At 47.4% G+C, this 16,335-nt stretch overlaps 2 protein-coding genes across 16 annotated transcripts in view; one reads left to right on the top strand and one right to left on the bottom strand.

The window, feature by feature from the left end:
• DIP2A (disco interacting protein 2 homolog A) overlaps nt 1–6,786 on the top strand; it is a 112,315-nt gene extending 105,529 nt beyond the window's left edge. For 8 of the 10 annotated variants that reach the window (XM_001234675.7, XM_015289225.4, XM_004942550.5 and 5 more), the window contains 5 exons: nt 312–369; nt 837–911; nt 1,552–1,726; nt 3,990–4,113; nt 4,811–6,786. In XM_001234675.7, coding sequence (XP_001234676.1) covers nt 312–369; nt 837–911; nt 1,552–1,726; nt 3,990–4,113; nt 4,811–5,063 — 685 coding nt within the window. In that variant the 3' untranslated portion in view covers nt 5,064–6,786. Of the gene's footprint in view, nt 1–311; nt 370–810; nt 912–1,551; nt 1,727–3,989; nt 4,114–4,810 lie in introns of those variants that run through there. The other 2 variants (XR_001467364.4, XR_001467365.4) reach the window with 2 other exon arrangements.
• Nucleotides 6,787–10,477: 3,691 nt separating this feature from the next.
• Nucleotides 10,478–14,708, bottom strand: S100B (S100 calcium binding protein B). Of its 6 annotated transcripts, none has more exons than XM_046943560.1 (5): nt 14,645–14,708; nt 14,244–14,279; nt 13,078–14,045; nt 11,610–11,762; nt 10,478–11,390 (listed from the first exon to the last, which is right to left on the bottom strand). In XM_046943560.1, exons 4-5 carry the CDS (start codon nt 11,745–11,747, stop codon nt 11,250–11,252), a joined length of 279 nt encoding a protein of 92 aa, XP_046799516.1. In that variant the 5' UTR covers nt 11,748–11,762; nt 13,078–14,045; nt 14,244–14,279; nt 14,645–14,708; the 3' UTR covers nt 10,478–11,249. The 6 variants fall into 6 exon arrangements, with proteins under 6 accessions (XP_046799516.1, XP_046799517.1, XP_421894.1 ...); XM_046943561.1 differs by having other exon boundaries at nt 14,658–14,708; XM_421894.7 differs by lacking the exon at nt 13,078–14,045.
• Between the last annotated feature and the right edge of the window lie 1,627 nt (nt 14,709–16,335).

Here is a 16,335-nt window from a genome sequence, read left to right as displayed (position 1 = left end):
AGAGCCCAGTAAAGATGATGAATGTAAAGTGCTGGCAGAACTGCAGCCTTAGAGCTTTGCTGGAATGAGTTACTCATCTCACTAGAGCTGAGTTTTTGATTCTTAGAAGAAACATCATACATGGGAATACTCATACTGAAGTATTGAAAACTGCTAAAAACTCTTAACTGTTTTGTGCATAAGTGACTGACATCATTATGGTTGTGTCAGTGCAGGATAGGATAACACTGGATATACTGAAACATGTCTATTTTAATTCTACTTAAATTAATGGATCTTTCCACATATGCATTCTTCTTTTATTTTCTCAGGGTACGTTTGGTAGAGAGAGGTTCTCCACACAGTTTGCCACTTATGGAGTCTGGGAAGGTGAGAGTCAGAGCAATCTTTTTTCCTCACTACCCTTCTGTAGGTGGTGAACTGCTTCTCTGAGTACAGAATCTGTGCAATGAGAGGCTGAATATGCTTCATTAATCACAGTATACCTATGAGAGGCACTGGAGAGAACATAAGATGAACAAGAATTAAAATGAAGCAAGGCTTTAAAGTGAAGTAATAGAATATGTTGCTTGCTGTAGCTGAAAAAATCACAGGTCTTTTCACAGAAAGCATTTTTCAGGCATGAAGGATCAGCTCTGCAGCTAAATACAAGCTGCAGAATAGCTGCTTAGAAGTTAAATGATTAAACAACTGAGTTGGGAGAGGTGGTTGATACCTACGGAGGGAAGAACTGCACAGACTGTTGACTTCTGTGGCTCTGCATTATTAACTTACCTTTCTTTTGATGAATTCAATTTTTGTTAACTTCAGTTTTAAACATTTGTTTCCTGCTGAAGATCCTTCCAGGGGTAAAAGTCATCATAGCACACACAGAAACCAAGGGACCTCTGGGAGACTCGCACTTAGGAGAGGTAAAGGTTTGATACGTTGTACTTTGTTTATCAGCAATGATTTATTTAATACATGGATTAATCATATTCGATAAATGCATGTCTTAATCGGACAGCCACAGACACCTTAATGTGGCAAGGAAATGAACTGAGCAGAGTTGGAACTTCATGTACTTCTGTGAATATCCACATGGCTTTCTCCCTCTTTTGCAAAAATATTACATGCTGGGACCAGATGATATTATTTAACTGGTTAGTGTCTGATTGGTAGCTACAGGAGGCAGTGGATACCTTGTTATCATTATAGCTCTGCCAGTGGATAGTAGTGATGATGAGGTTTGCTGCTTGGTTTAATGAGTTTTTATATACATTTGGATTTGTGTGTACTAAGATACCAGTCTTCTAAGAGATGATTGCAGGTTAACACATGTCCCTTTTCAGTGTGTCAAATGCCAAGTTCATTTTTCCTCTTTACCTTCTCCAATGACATGTATATAAAACTCATTTTTACTCCTTTTTTTTCCTGGTAATTTTCTATGAAGCAGAAATTAATTACTTAATAATGCAACTCCTGACATTTAAATCAAGACGAGCATCAAGATGCTTGAGTTTATTTTGGAATAGTTCCCCTATATTCATGGGGTTTTTTTTAATCCTATAGATATGGGTGAGTAGTCCGCACAATGCTACTGGTTACTATACAGTGTATGGAGAAGAAGCACTGCACGCCGATCACTTTACCGCTCGCTTGAGTTTTGGAGATACTCAGACCATATGGGCTCGGACTGGGTACCTTGGCTTCCTGCGCAGAACTGAACTTACTGATGCTAGTGGAGGTGAGAAAAGAACAAATGGACTTCGAGAAGTGTGTTGGCTACTCGTTGGAGTAGCTGAGCTAGCAGAGAGTAAACTGTTCTGCAAGTTCATCCTGATTTCCAAAAGAGAGTAGTGCTGAGTATAGCAGAGATTTTTATTCTGTACATTTTTGTTGATTATAATGATATCAGGTAATCATGCACAGTAAGAAATTCATAATGCCCTATTGATTTAGAAAGCAGGATCTTCATTTATTTTCACTAAGTCAAAGAAATATGGGCACATTTAATAGAAGCACTAGAGCCTTTCTACTTAATTTTTTCCTGATCCTCCTTCCTTACAGTCAGAATTTGTTATTTCAGTGCTGATCCAGAGAATACTAATAATGCTAACTCATTCAGCAGCTTTAGGACATGCACAAATACCAGCCATTTCCCAGTCTTCCTGAAATAAAAGGTCTGGGGGAGTAACTTCCCCATGTTTTTCCAGTAAAGAAAGTAAGGTGTTCACTTAACCTTTTTTTTCCAGTTTAAACCACAGTGTCTAATTGTGAGAGATGTAAACAAATGGAAGAAAAGCTGCTCTATTTTCTTCTTAAACAAAATATGGAATATATATAACTTTTGATTATCAGGCATTAAAAAGAGGCAGTCTTTAAACATCTTAAGGAGTGTGAATGCTTAATGCTTATCACTTATTAGCAATGTATCTGCAGTTGCTTGTCATTGCACTTAGAAGAAGGGTGGTATCAACATCAGTAGTGTTTATCCTACTCATCTGTGCCACTGGACACATAGCTGTAGGGTTCACAGGCACTTTTTATACTTCCTGTAATCACTCATGGTAGAAGACAGAATAATAGGCTTTTCCGCTTACGGAACAAAGATGTCTGTTTGGGCTACCACATGCATTGCCCTCCTCTGTTATATGAAGGAGAAATGGTGATCAAGGAGAGCAGTATATTGAAGACTCAGACTTTAGGTGAGGAGCTACTCCATTTGTTGCAATGGATACCAGTTTAGGGTTCAGAATGAGTCTGTGATGTAGCTCTGTTATATCAGCCATTAAGAAAAGGTCACTGTCCCATCCACTATTCAATCTCCCCAGGCCTCTTGAGTACAGAATTGGTGTTGGTCTAACTGGAGAAGTCTCTGCAGCTCAGTAAATCCATTTTCTCCAGAGCACATTGAAGGGATGTGGTCTCAGGATATGAGTGAGAGCTGACGTGTAGAGTAGATCTAGGTCCCTGAAAAGGCTTCACTGTGTTATCTTCTCATTCCAAGCTGGTAGATCTTGTTAAAAACCTTTAAAACAAGGAGTTCTAAGCTTTCCTTGCTTTCTTCCCTTTCAGTTTTCCTAGGGTAGTTATTTTACCTCCTCCTGGGCATGTTGTACTGATGCTTTACTGAACAGGATACTGAGAGAGAATAGTTCCTCTGTCTCTGTTCAAAGTGAAATGGCTCCCTCTTCTTGAGAAAGCTAGTCATGGACAGAAATGGGAGTCTGTAAGCAGACATTCACAAAGAACAAGAAATTGAGGTGGTAAGGCACTACCTTACTACTGCACCATTTTGTGTCTTGTAGCTTCCTGAAAAATCACATATCAGAGATATTCTAGCTGTGAAACAATGTCAGTTGTCCTTAAATTTGCCAGTAGTTGAGGGACAAGCTGTCATAAATTAACACGTTATTGGTAAGTATGTACAGAATATAGGGCTGCTTCCCAGCATGCTTTTACATGATTGAGCAGAATTCCAAAATAAGCACAGAGAATTTAAGCTGAACGGAGTTACAGAATGAACAAAGCAGTAAGTAGAGTATGTTTCATATTAAGCTTAGGAGAGCTATGGTAAAGAAACAGATAGGGTTGTTCTCTGCATTAACTTAAGCTGAGAATGTTGATAGCACGAGAACAAGGGGTTAAGAAAAAGTAATACTTGGAAATTGAAAATCTCCTCTTGATAAGAGTAGGGAAGTTCTTTGGTAAAAATAGTGGAACAAAAGGATGTTTTAACAATGGATTTTGATTATTTTTGTGAACAGAGATCACATTGTGTAAGAAAGACACAGAACTAGATGACCCAGAAATTCTTTTTAGTCTGTTTTCTCTTGCTTTAAGTCAGTAGGCAGAAGAGCTAAAATGACCTTGCAGTCATGTTCTTTCCAAATGATAGAGCTCGATGCATTTAACACTCTTGCTCCTAGGAAGCATCGAGAATGTCTTGGAACACTCTAATGTTCTTCTGATCTATTGATGTTTTCAATGCCTGTGCTCTATTGCAGAGAGACATGATGCCCTGTATGTAGTAGGCTCTTTGGATGAAACATTGGAGCTCAGAGGAATGAGGTACCACCCCATTGATATAGAGACCTCTGTAATTAGAGCACATAAGAGCATTGCAGAATGGTAAGAGACACATATATTTTTCTGTATCCTTTTATATCCTACAAAGCAGAAGGAGTCAATGTTTGCAGGACAGCATGCCAGACTGAGAACTTGTAGAGTGAGCTCACCAAAACCTTGCTCAGAAAATACTGCAGTGCGAGAAACTAATTGAATTATAACACCCCTCTTACTCCATCCAAAAAAATAAATAAATAAAGCTCACACCTTTATTACAGTTTAAACTGTGAAAGATGAGGAGATCCTTGTGAATGGAAACACTTCATGTTGGATTCTTGACTTCTATGGTGGTTGGAATATGCATACTTGGATCTTGTAAATACTTTCTCATTTCATACGCCATTTGGCTATAGGTCTTCTTTAGTCCCTAGGGAGACTGAAGGCTTTGTCTCCCCTTTAGTAATACCTAGATATGTATAAAGGTACATTAATGGCAAGCATGCACATGCTGAATGTGAAATTTTAGTGTACAGAGGCAATAGAAAAAGAATTGGCCTAGAATATCTCACGAAGTTACATTCTTGATATCTCTTGATTTATACATATTTTCTTATTATTGCATGGCTTTTTCCCATTAATTATATTGTTGAATCCATACAGTAATTATTTGCAATGAGTCTGTTTTTCAGAGCTTCCTTTGACTAAGGTTTGTTGTTTTGTTCTGTTTTTCTCAGCATTAATATTTTTATTATTCCAACAGTGCTGTATTTACATGGACCAATTTGCTGGTGGTGGTTGTGGAATTAGAAGGCTCAGAACAAGAAGCGTTGGACCTGGTTGCACTGGTAACAAATGTGGTTCTGGAGGAGCATTATCTCATAGTAGGTGTTGTAGTTATTGTGGACCCAGGTGTTATTCCCATCAATTCCCGTGGTGAAAAACAACGAATGCACTTGAGAGACGGATTTTTAGCTGACCAGTTGGATCCTATTTATGTTGCCTACAACATGTGAAAAAAGGAAATCACATCAAGGCTAAAGCACCAAAATCTCGATACTGTCTGAATAGCATTTGAATTGATATGTTATGTTTTTAAAACCCGTTGAAGAACTTAAAAAAAATGGAGATATTAATCTTCACAGACTTTCATCTCTCAGATTGTGTTTGCTTTCATAAATCCATTGTAACAGTTATTGCTGTATTAGAATTTACTGGAATTCTTGAAGGAAGCTTATTAGAACTATCATGGACCAATTTTTTTGTTGTTTTTGTTTTTTTTTTTACAATAATTATGAATGTCAGTACTTGATGCACTGCATAAAAGGACATAAGGCAGGGTGGGGAGCAAACACCAGCTGTGACTCTCGGAAATAATACGGAAAATTGTGAGTAACCAGTCTGAGTTACCCCTACGTGTGATTGTTTGCAATGTATTGACAGTATCTGGGTTGGGGCATAGCTTTTAAGACTGCATACATATTTACTATTTTCCCTACTGTACTGAAAGGAATTTTGCACATATCTGAGGTTTAAAAATGCAGCCTTTGTATTTTAAATCACTGACTCATCCTTATTCAGAACAAATTCATTCCAGTCTCGGATTCAATATAACAATTATGCTGCTGCTCGGCTTTTTTGTACCAAGCAAAAACAAATACTGCATCTGTAACAAGGTTACTTAGTGTGCCATGCTGAACTCTGTAATGCTATAAACTTTATAATAAAATATTAAATTAATACTCGATTTTAACTATTTGATGCGGGAGCCTTTGCTGCTCTTGCTCTCATAACTTCACATTAAAGTTGTTTGTTTTAATAGCATTAGCTGTTAATTGCTGCCCTGCATAACACCAATTATTTAAAAACTCATTCCAAAGCCAATAGTCTGAATCGTTTGTAGAAATGTTTACAAAGCATGACCTTACAATATGTTTTCCATTAATATCCTTTGCTAAAATTTACAATGGTGATTCTTTTTTTCACTGTGAAAAGAATACTCAGTGTTAGTTAGGTGGGTCTTTCTTGTTAAGTTCATCTTCTTAGTTGTATTTAGACCGACATTTTGCTCCAGCTGAAATAGCCAGGCAGCTGAGTCACACTTGGCTAAAAAAGGCTTTGCAGTTTCTGCCTGATCTAATACTGCAGTGAACCTAATTCACAGAGAGAATGTGAAATTATTCAAATACTTGATGTATTTGAGGGTAAGAACGAGAGTAGCAAATAATTATTTTTATAAAGTTAATAAAGAGTTTGAGCTCCATTAATTTTTTTTTAATATAATGCATGAGTTTGGCAAAAGAGCCAGGTTTTTCTGCAAGGCAATTCTGCCTGGATCAGTGCCTAAGGAAGATGGATGTTAGTCTCCTGATAAGAAAACATCAAACGACTCTTTGACAAATGAACAGTAAATCTCAACAAAAAAGCTTTCATATACAGTAGTTCTATGCCCTCGTGGTGTTTGACTGTGGTGTATTATACAGCTGCATATGATGACTGTAATTATGTACAGAACCTGTGTAACTTATTGTCTAAGTACAGCAACCTTTAGCAGTGAGCAATCCCTGTAACACAACAGCTGGCAAAGAGGAAGAACTACCTAACCCCAATTTTAATGTCGTAGTTTTTTAGCAGATAAAGTATTGTAAGATTTTTGTATTGATATGTTTGACAGTGAGACAAGTTGCCTTGTAAGATTTAAAACAAAAGCACATTAAACATTTCAAAACATCTCTTGAACATCTGACTTTATGCATGTTGGCTGCTGGATCCAAACCTAATTTTTTTACGGTATGCAGTTTTCACCTGTATTTTGAGCAGTTCAGTGCTTGAATGCCCTGACTGTTAGAGTACAGTGGGTAAGGCTAGGTAAATCTTCTGGTTGCAACATCTGTTAGAGGGAATAAATTGAAGTTAGATCAGTCTCTGAAATACTGCCACTTTCTTCTGAGGTGTATTTTTCAGCTTAATATACAGAGGGAACAGGAATAAGCTTCCACGTCCTTTAGAGCATCAGGAGGGAAGAGTACACTGCAGCTTGCAGTGCGAACTGTTGAACATATGGGAGATGTGGTCCAGTGCTTTGTTTGCATGATTGCTTTACACCATCCCTCTCTGAGGGCTGTGAAAGTCCATGCTTGATGTGTGTGTGGGGCATGGAGGGGGGAAAGCATTTTTGGTTTTAAGTCTGTTATGTAGATTAGTTTCTGTGCTCTCAGTATGTGAAATCTTCCTGAATGCTTCTCTCATCCAGCAAGACTAAGGATATTTTCTTCTAGATATGCTAGCAGCTCCCAGTAAGATCAGAACCTGTGCAGAAGAACGTTTTTATGTGTGTTCTTTTAGCGCTGGTGATTTTGTGTCTTGTCAGAGAGAGGGTTCCCTTTACACAGATGTGCTGTGCCTATAATTATCTGGGATGAGAGGTAAAGTGCAGATTTCATAGAATGGCTTGGGTTGGAGGAGACCATAAAGATCATCTACCTTCAATCATGGGCAGGGTTGCCAGACAGTAGATTGGGCTGCCCAGTATGCCCCCCAGCCTGGTCTTGAATGCTTCCAGAGATGGGGCATCCACAGTCACTCTGGGCAACCTGTTTCAGTGCATCACCACTGTCTGAGTAAAAAATTTCTTCCTAACATCTAATCTAAATCTCCCCTCCTTTAGTTTAAAGTCATCCCTCTTCTCCTATCACTATGTCACTATATCACTATCACTTCTGTCACTATCAGATTATGTAAAAAGTTGGTCCCCCTCCTGTTTACACACTCCCTTCAAGTACTGGAAGGCCACAATGAGGTCTGCTCATAACCTTCTCCAGGCTGAACATGCCCAGCTCCCTCAACCATTCTTTATAGGAGAGGTGCTCCAGCCTTCGGATCATCTTCTTGGCCCTTCTCTGGACTCACTCCACATCCTTGCTGAGGACCCCAGGCTTGAACACTGTACTCCAGATGGGGCCTTATAAGGGCAGAGTAGAGGGGACAATCACCTCCCTCTCCCAGCTGCCACCCCTCCGTTGATGCAGCCCAGAACACAGCTTGCCTTCCAAGCTGCAAGTACACACTGCTGGCTCACGTCCAGCTTTTTGTTCACCAGAACCCTCAAGTTCTTCTCCACAGGGCTTCTCTCAGTGAGTTCTCCCATTCTGTACACCTGTCTGGGATTGCCCCAACCCAAATGCAAAACCTTGCACCTGGTCTTGTTAAACCTCATTGGATTCTTCTGTGAGCACATCCAGGTCTGTCTGGATGGTGTCCCTCCCTTCCGTTGGAGATCAACTACAACACTCAGCTTGGTGTCATCAGCAAACTTTGTGAAGGTACACTTAATCTCACTTCTTTGTTGTTGTTAAAGAGCACTGGTCCCAAGACCAACCCCTAGGGGACACCATTTGTGACCGTTCTCCATGTAGACAGAGCTGTTGACAACAACTTTCTGGCTACAACCATCCAATTTTTTATCCACTGAATAGTCCAGCCTTCAAATCCTCCAATTTAGAGATAAGGCTGTGGTGTGGAACCACGTCAAAGGCCTTGCACAAGTCCAGGTAGACAACATCAGTTGCCTTTCCTTTGACCACCTTTGCCATCATTCCATCATAGAAGGCCACCAGATGGGTCAGGCACAGTGAAGCCTTTGAATGCCCTTGGTGAAGCCATGCTAGCTATCTCTAATCACTTCTGCATCTTGCATGTGCCTTAACATCTCTTCCAGGAAGATGCACTCTGTGATCTTCCCAGATAAGGCAGAAAGGTGAGGCTCATCAACCTGTAGTTCCCTGGGTCTTCCTTTCTTGAGAATGGGAGTGTTGTTTCTCTTTTTCCAGTCACTGGGAACTTCACCTGACAGCCATGATGATGGGGTTTCTGAGTTCTGCTGGGTTTGGTGCAATGTCAGATCAATCTAATCAGTGCTAGCTTCAAAAACTGCCAATGAGGTAGTGCAACTGGACACACACCTCAGGTATCCAGCAGGCTGGCCTGTTTATACTGGCTGGGATGGGAGCATAACAAAATATAAGTAAATGTTTTGATCTGTCACATGAATTACCAGATGAATGACTTGTCACTGCCAGAGCTGTTTTTCAGCAGATCTGTTGCAGCCAGGTCTGGCACTTCTAAGTATCTCACCTGGCATTGATAGGATGTTAGTGGATGGTGTGAATCCTTGGAGCCTCCTTCAGCCCTGCTGTGATGTCTGCTTTCTGCAGTTCTGACAACCCTCCCCCATCAGCCATGAACCTGAGTCACCTTCTGTGCTGCATGCAGTGGACACAGGAGCAGAGCTGTGCAGACTGGGTGGTGCTGAGGCCTGTGCCTGTGCAGTCTGTTTCTTTGCTTCAGAAGAGCTCTGCTTCACTCTGTTGGAGAGGTGTACTGCACTGATAACTACCAGGGCACCTATCTTGAAGGAAGATATGCTGTCTTCCTCCTCTCTGACAAGAAGCACCAGTTTCTTCTTGTGCAGGGTGAAGCCCCTGTGCATTTCCAGCAGTGGTGCTGCCAAGGCAGGATCATTCTAACTGCCAGAACTGTGTGTGGAGATGTATCGTTTCACCCCTGCTCCTGTTCTCATTGCTGGCTAGGGAACAAGGCAGCCTGCTCTGTGTCTTAACAGGTGCTGCGCTGCAGTTCTTTGCTACCACAGTGCTATGCAGAGCCACTGAACAGACTGCCTTAGGGAAGGGCTCCTCATCTATGTGCCACACTGGCAACCCTCACAAAAAGGTGGGTGCCAAAGCCTCACCTGCAAAGCCTTCTGCTGGAGCATGAGACCCCTCTGATGAACTCAGTTCAGGCTTGAGACAGGGTTGTGAGTGTCAAAGCTGCCCTAACTAACCGTGGGATGCTCTGGGACAGTCGGTCCTCATTCACTGTCCTCATACATGTCCTCAGGTCCATCTGTACAAGTGGTGGACATGGCTGAAAATGAGCAGTATGAGGAAATGATAAGGATGTCAGAAATGTAATGGAAGTAACTTGGATGCACACTACCTTAGGATAGCAAAACTTTTTCACTTCTTGATGGAGCACAAGGTGCTGTCTTTCTCATATGCATGTCTCTGCCTGAGCATCCTCTGTCACTGCTTGGGGAGGCAGATGAGAATAGTAAGATGATCCCTGTCAAAAACTAGGTTATTTTGTTCACTGAATCATTACAAAATAAAAACATCATCATCCACAGCCCTCTTTATTTTGAATTTGTAGTGGAGATGTTGCTGTATTGTTCCTAGCCATGACTGCCTCACTCACAGGTGTGCCTGATCCAGTTGCAAGTGCAGACTGATAGAAGACAGGAGCTGAAAGAGAGCCCCAGGCAAATGAACCTGCTGCCAGTGTGAACTTCAGTGGTGCTCTGAGGCTGTATCCCTCAACCTTTGACAACTCAGGGAAGCCACAAGGTGTACAAAGTTGCAGGACAAAAGGGTGCATTTTTCACCAGAGCCCAATTATGGCCCAAAGACCAAACCAACATTTTATTTTCACTGTTTCCACACACTGTGGAGGCTGCAGCTGATCATGTATGGATTTCCCCCTTCTGGCTGGGCCTGGAAAGCTTGCCAATGCACACCTCAGGCCCAGCCCAGGAGTCTCCTATGCTTTCACTTCCAGTTCTGCAGACAGCTACAAGCAGGAGGATTCATAGGCAGGAGAAAAGCCTGGGCTGTTACATGGTTATGCTTTGCCTTTCAAGCCAGGAATGTCTCAAGTAGCCAAGGACTGCATGGGCTCTGCTAAGTCTCCACGGTTAGTAGCATGCGTGGGGCAGTCAGAGCCCACAGAGGTCACAGGAGTCTTTCTGTGTAGGCCAATGGGCTCAAAGCCAGGCTTCTCTAACCAGCCTCTCTGCATCACTCCCTGCCTCAGCCCTTGAATTTTCCTTCTCCCTTTGCCAGCAACCTCGGATTGCAGCGGCCACCTGCTTCCAGCCCCTTGCCTGTCCCTTGCACACAGCAGCAGGGAGTGAGCTTGAGATGAGGCATTCTCACACACAGCATCCCAGGTGGGCACTGTCCAAGAGGCTTTCCCAAGATGCATGGGTGTTTCTGCTCACAAAGCTGCAGAGTTTAATAAGCTGCTTAAGTAGCACAAGCTTAACTACATAGAGCCCCCAAGTGCATCCAGTCTTTTCCCAAGAGGAGTAGTACTGCTCTGCATCTCCAGCGTGAGTGGGAGCTGCTCAACTGCTTCTCACCAGCTCACTCATGCTCAAAGAACTCATGGCAAGCAGAGGTAACCATGGCGATGAAGGCCACGAACTCCTGGAAGTCACACTCTGCATCCCCATCACTGTCCAGTGCCTCCATGACTTTGTCCACAGTCTCCTGGTCTTTGATCTCCTGAAAGGATAGAAACAGGTGTAGTAGCATCTGCTTAACAGCAGCCCTACCAGGGCACCTTGAGCCCCACAGGGTAAGGCTATCACCCTCCCAGGGATGGAAGTTTCCCTAGTGTCCAACCCGAGCCTCTAGCCCTGATGCAGGCTTTGTCCAGCCACCACCTGCTCCTGGGGAGCTGGAGCCTGAGCCCAGATGTGCTATGTAGAAGGCAATACTCACACCAAGGAAATGGGTTAATTCATTGTTAATGAGCTCCTTCAGCTCCGATTTCTTCAGCTTATGCTTGTCTCCTTCCTTCCCGGAGTACTGGTGGAAAGCATCAATGATGGCGATCATGGCCTTCTCCAGCTCAGACATGGTGACAGCACAGTCCTGAGATCAGAGGGAGGCAATGGGCACAACAGCAGGGGTTAGGCTGCAGTGATGCCTTTCGCCTGGTGAGTACCAGTGCCCTGGGGCATTCCCCCCACCCAACAGCGTCGCAGGCAAGCTCTGCTAGCAGCTCTCACTTTGGGGAAGATCCCAGGATCTGTGGTTCTAAGAGGCCTTGGCTCTGTGAGTGCTTCGGGTGAGCTGCAACACAAAGGAGTGGTGGCAGTGGGACAGGTGCATTCCCTGGAACCAACAGGCGTGTGTAGAGTGTAGGAGAGAAAACTGAAAGGAGACAGGTAGTAAAACCCTGGAGGCTTCGTGCATTTCCCAGATGTGCTGAGCTAGCTGTCAAGTGGGACAGGGTCATCTGCTAAGCTTGTGATGCCAGTGCCATTTGGGCAACCTGCATAGCAGAAATGGGCTGCAGGAAGCACAGAGCACCACTCTGTGCCCGGGATGGGGCTTAAGCTCTGGTTCAGAACTGCCATGCAGCTGCAGGCTGCAGAACTGCTGGACATCTCCCAGGTCTCACCATGGTTGGGCTGCATCTCAGCCCTGCTGCCTGGCACTCCCTATGAGAAGGAAACCCACTTTCAGATGACCCAAACCCTCAAACCTCTTCACTACTTCCAGCAGGAACTGGACAGTATCCTTGTGCCACATTCTCAGCTGATGAAACACCCACTTAATCATGCATGTTGTCACCTCACCTATTCTTTTTTTCCTACTGCTCAACCCACTGCTTTCCTCTGCAAATTTGGGATAGGAGCAGGTGAGGGTGGAGGTGGGGGGGAGGTATTTCAGAAAGGCTTTGCTTTCCCTTCCAGTTCAGGTGCCCTTGCTTCTGCCTTTCTTGCCTGCAGGCCCATTTCCAAATGAACAATCAGGGGGACGTGGGCAGGATTCAATTTTGATAGGTACCAATAGGAGAAAACAAGGGCAACTCCTCTGCCTTTTTTCCTGACGCATACAACCTGGAGACCAGTGCAGGACTACCAATAATTGCAGCTTTTCCTGCAGATTTCACAAATAACCAAACCAAAGATAACCTGACAGGGAGGGATGCAAATCCATCTTCCCAGAAGCTTCTGAATGCACTGACGCTGGGGTTAAAAAACCCAACAGTTTGGCATCCGGTCCTCATTTAATTCATGCCACACGGCTAAATATCTGCCACAGTTAGCTCAGCTCTCCACCGGCCTCTGCGGTGAGCAAAGAGCTCAGCTCCGGAACGGCAGCCCCCGAGCGAGCCAGCCAGGCAGCCCACCCGTCGCCTGTTCCCCGTCCCCCATCCCCGAGCCCTATTCCCTCTCACCTCCCTTGGCGATGCTCAGCGCTGCGGCTGCAGCCCGGCCGCTGACGGCCTTCTTATGCCTGTGGGCGTGGAGCTTCACTCGTGCCGCAGCGCCCGGCGCCAATGGCAAAGGGAGGCCGGGCCGACCCGACAGCGGGCTGAGCTGTGCGCAGTGGCACACAGACGAGCGCTGACGTTCTGCAGACCCACGGCGGCCGTGGGAGCCGCTGCAGAGAAAGCGGCCGTTGTGGGGAACCAAACCCCGGGCATTCGGCAGCACGGTGCCGGTGCGTGGCCGTGCCGCAGCTCTGCCCGCACGGAGGCAATGAGCAGCGAGCAGCGGCGCTGCGCGGCGCTCCCACGCGTGGGCCGGGGGCTCCGCAGAGCGCAGGGGCTGCACGGCCGCTCCGTTCCGTGCGTAGAACCGAGGGGACGGCGCCCGTCGCGGGCCGTGCCCTCGCAGAGCCTCGCGGAGGGGCTGTCCGTGCGTCGGGAGCCGTAACCCCGTCGCTCCGTCCGTCTCCTCGCGCCCGGAGCAGCGGGGCAGTCCCCTGCGGGGCGCTACTGCCCGCACGGCCGTGGAGGGGCACGGCGCGGAGCCCCACCGCCAGACACAGCGACCACAGAGGCCCCGAGCGGACTTTTATTGCTGACCTCAACCCAAGCCCAAGCTTCTGTTTCCGGCAGAGGTGCTGCCACACGTGGGCGGAGGGAGACCCCGGCGGCAGCGCCGCCGCGGGGTAGCCGATGGACAGAGACGGACCCGTGCCAGGGGCGGCCGCCGCCAGGGCTCAGCGCCTAGTGGGGGTGGCCGTGGGGGTGGGGGCCCGGCGGGTGGTGCCCGGGTGGGTGATGGCCGGGTGGGTGATGGCCGGGCGGGTGATGGCCGGGCGGGTGATGGCCGGGTGGGTGGTGATGCCCTGGAGGACTGTGCGGTGCGGGTGGGTGCCCAGGCCCGGGATGTGGCGGCGGCGGCCCTCCATGAGGCCCTGCAGGAAGAGGTGCGCGTCAGGGCTGCGGGGGCGGCCACGCGGCTCAGCTGTTGCTGTAGTGCCCCGGCTGCTGTGGGAGGCTCCTGGGCCCCGGCACCACCAGGCTTGCGGGCAGCAGGAGGGGACGTGAGCAGGGAGCGGCCTGGCAGCGCAGGCACCCCCAGGGCTGCCCAAGCCCTACCCACGGGCACTCACCTGGGTGTGGGGATGACATCTTCTCACGGCCCCGAGCTGCAGGGGAAGGAAGGACTACGCTGTCAGTTCTGCCTGCCGTGCACGGCCCTTGTGCCAGGCATCCCCGTGGCCCCAGGCCTCCAGCCCACGTGTGGCTCCGTGTGCCCAGGCATGGGCAGTGCACTTGTCCCACACACGTCCCCATGGCCACCCTGACCCTTCTGGGGATCCCAGGAGCAGCCACCCTCACCTCTGAAGTCCCAGCACAACCCAGGCTTGTGGTTTGCCTTGCTGATGCAAAGAACCCAACCCTGGCCTAATGCACCCCCTCCAAGTGGCAAGGAATAGCCAAGCCCCGTGCCCAGCCCACGTCCTTGGGCAGAGCCAGCCCTGGTGTCCCGCTGGGCACTGCTGCTCAGCACCTGCAGAACTGACCGCACCGACAGCACTGCAGCCCCGGCGTCGTCCTCACGCAGCACACAGGCTGTCAGGGCCGGCCTTGGGCACCCCTTAAATACAGGGCCCTGCCATGTGACAGGCAGGGCTGGCCTGTAAACATGGCTTTATGGGTGCCATCACCATGGGGATGCCCAACAGACACACGGCGCACCCAGCACTGCGCACAAAGGTCTGCAGCCCTCTCCGGGCGCGGTGGGGATGGGTGGTGGCTCCTCCGCCAGCACCGCGTGGTCCCTGGGGTCAGGGTGAGGGTGGGTCAGGCACAGCGGATCCGGGCAGGGAAAGGGGCCACGGATATTTTCCTTCACACCCACTATACAAACCTTTGGTGGAAAGAGGTGTGTGGGCCAGGGATGCTGTGCTGGCTTTTGTCAGCTGATGCGTGGGGCGAGTGGGCGTTCGATGCCTTCTAGTTTGGATCTGGCAATAAAGTTTTCTCCTGTTGACTTTCAGGGCTATTTGGCTTCCTTTGTGCTGCAGGGTGACACTTGAACAAATCAGATGGTGCAAAGTTCAGGCCAAAAAGCCCACACTCCTGGCCATAAATTCTCATGGTTAACATCCAGCACTGATGTGTTGGATGGAGGCATGGGTAGTGACGGAGGGGCCAGGGCCACTGGGGTATAAAAGATGCTCCCAGCATGACACTGCCTTATACCCCAAGCTGGAAACATGCCTATTAGTTAGCAGGGTTAGGCATGGGCACCTTCAGCCTTGGCCCTGTCTTACCTCTGCAAACAGGCAGATCCGGGTGACTGCCTTGTTCCTTGTACAGGGTCCTTGGCCAGCATGCAGCAGTCTCCTCGCCGATCTCCCCTCCCCCACTCACCCTGCCCCCCCCCCCCCCCCCCCCCCCCCCCCCCCCCCCCCCCCCCCTCGGCCAAGTCCTCTCCAGCCCCACCTTGTGAATAGTCCTTGAGGCCTGGGTGGAGGTGCCAGACTGTGCTAGGCTGGGAGATGGTGCTTTTCTGAACATTTAGATTCGCAAAGTGCTCCCAATTCTTTCATTTTAAAATTCATGGTCCTGGTCTTTTATGGGAGACTGTGACCTCAAGGTGCCTTTCCTCGGGTCACTACTTTCTTGCCAGAACTTTGGACAGATATTTTTGGAGAAACAGAGGGTTTTACATAGCCCAAAGATGAGCACAATGCTCCAGGCCTCTGCTTTTCTCTCTCCCTAGTTAAACACAATGTGAGGTCTTCATAGCAGGGCCAGGGAGAAAAGGCAGTGTGTGCCTTTGTGTCTCTGGTGTGCGTGGCACCAGGCTCTGCCAGACCACGAGGCAAAGGCTGGCGGTCATTGAACTGGGAGAAAAAACTCATGAGGACAGAGGAATGTGAGTAGGAGGGGGAAAAAAATGCTTCTGCCTCTGCAGGGCTGCACACTGGGAACAGGGTTCTGCAGGCTCCATAGCTCTGTGTGCCACTGTGTGACTTTGAGCCCAGGAGAGATGAGATGGGATCCTGGAAGGCAGCCTGAAAGCACCTCCATAATCAGGAGGCACCAGCAAACACTGGGAGTCAGGCTGGTGCCCATAGAAGTCAGTGGAGAAAGAAGATGGAGTGGGCTTGATTCAGCAGCCTGCACACAGGTCGGTGGGGCCAGGGGTGTCCCCCAGCCCCTGCAGGCAGCTAGTATATGTTCTCCCAGCAC

This window comes from Gallus gallus, chromosome 7 (genome assembly GCF_016699485.2).
Source record: "Gallus gallus isolate bGalGal1 chromosome 7, bGalGal1.mat.broiler.GRCg7b, whole genome shotgun sequence".
NCBI lineage: Eukaryota > Metazoa > Chordata > Aves > Galliformes > Phasianidae > Gallus > Gallus gallus.
The sequence above is the reverse complement of the archived record's forward strand: the minus strand, read 5'-3'. Positions and strand labels throughout refer to the sequence as shown.

Coding starts and splice junctions, on each gene's coding strand:
- S100B (XM_046943560.1), bottom strand. CDS start 11,747: ATGTCTGAGCTGGAGAAGGCCATGATCGCCATCATTGATGCTTTCCAC. Junction 11,391..11,609: donor AATTAACCCATTTCCTTGGT/GTGAGTATTGCC, acceptor CTATCCTTTCAG/GAGATCAAAGACCAGGAGAC.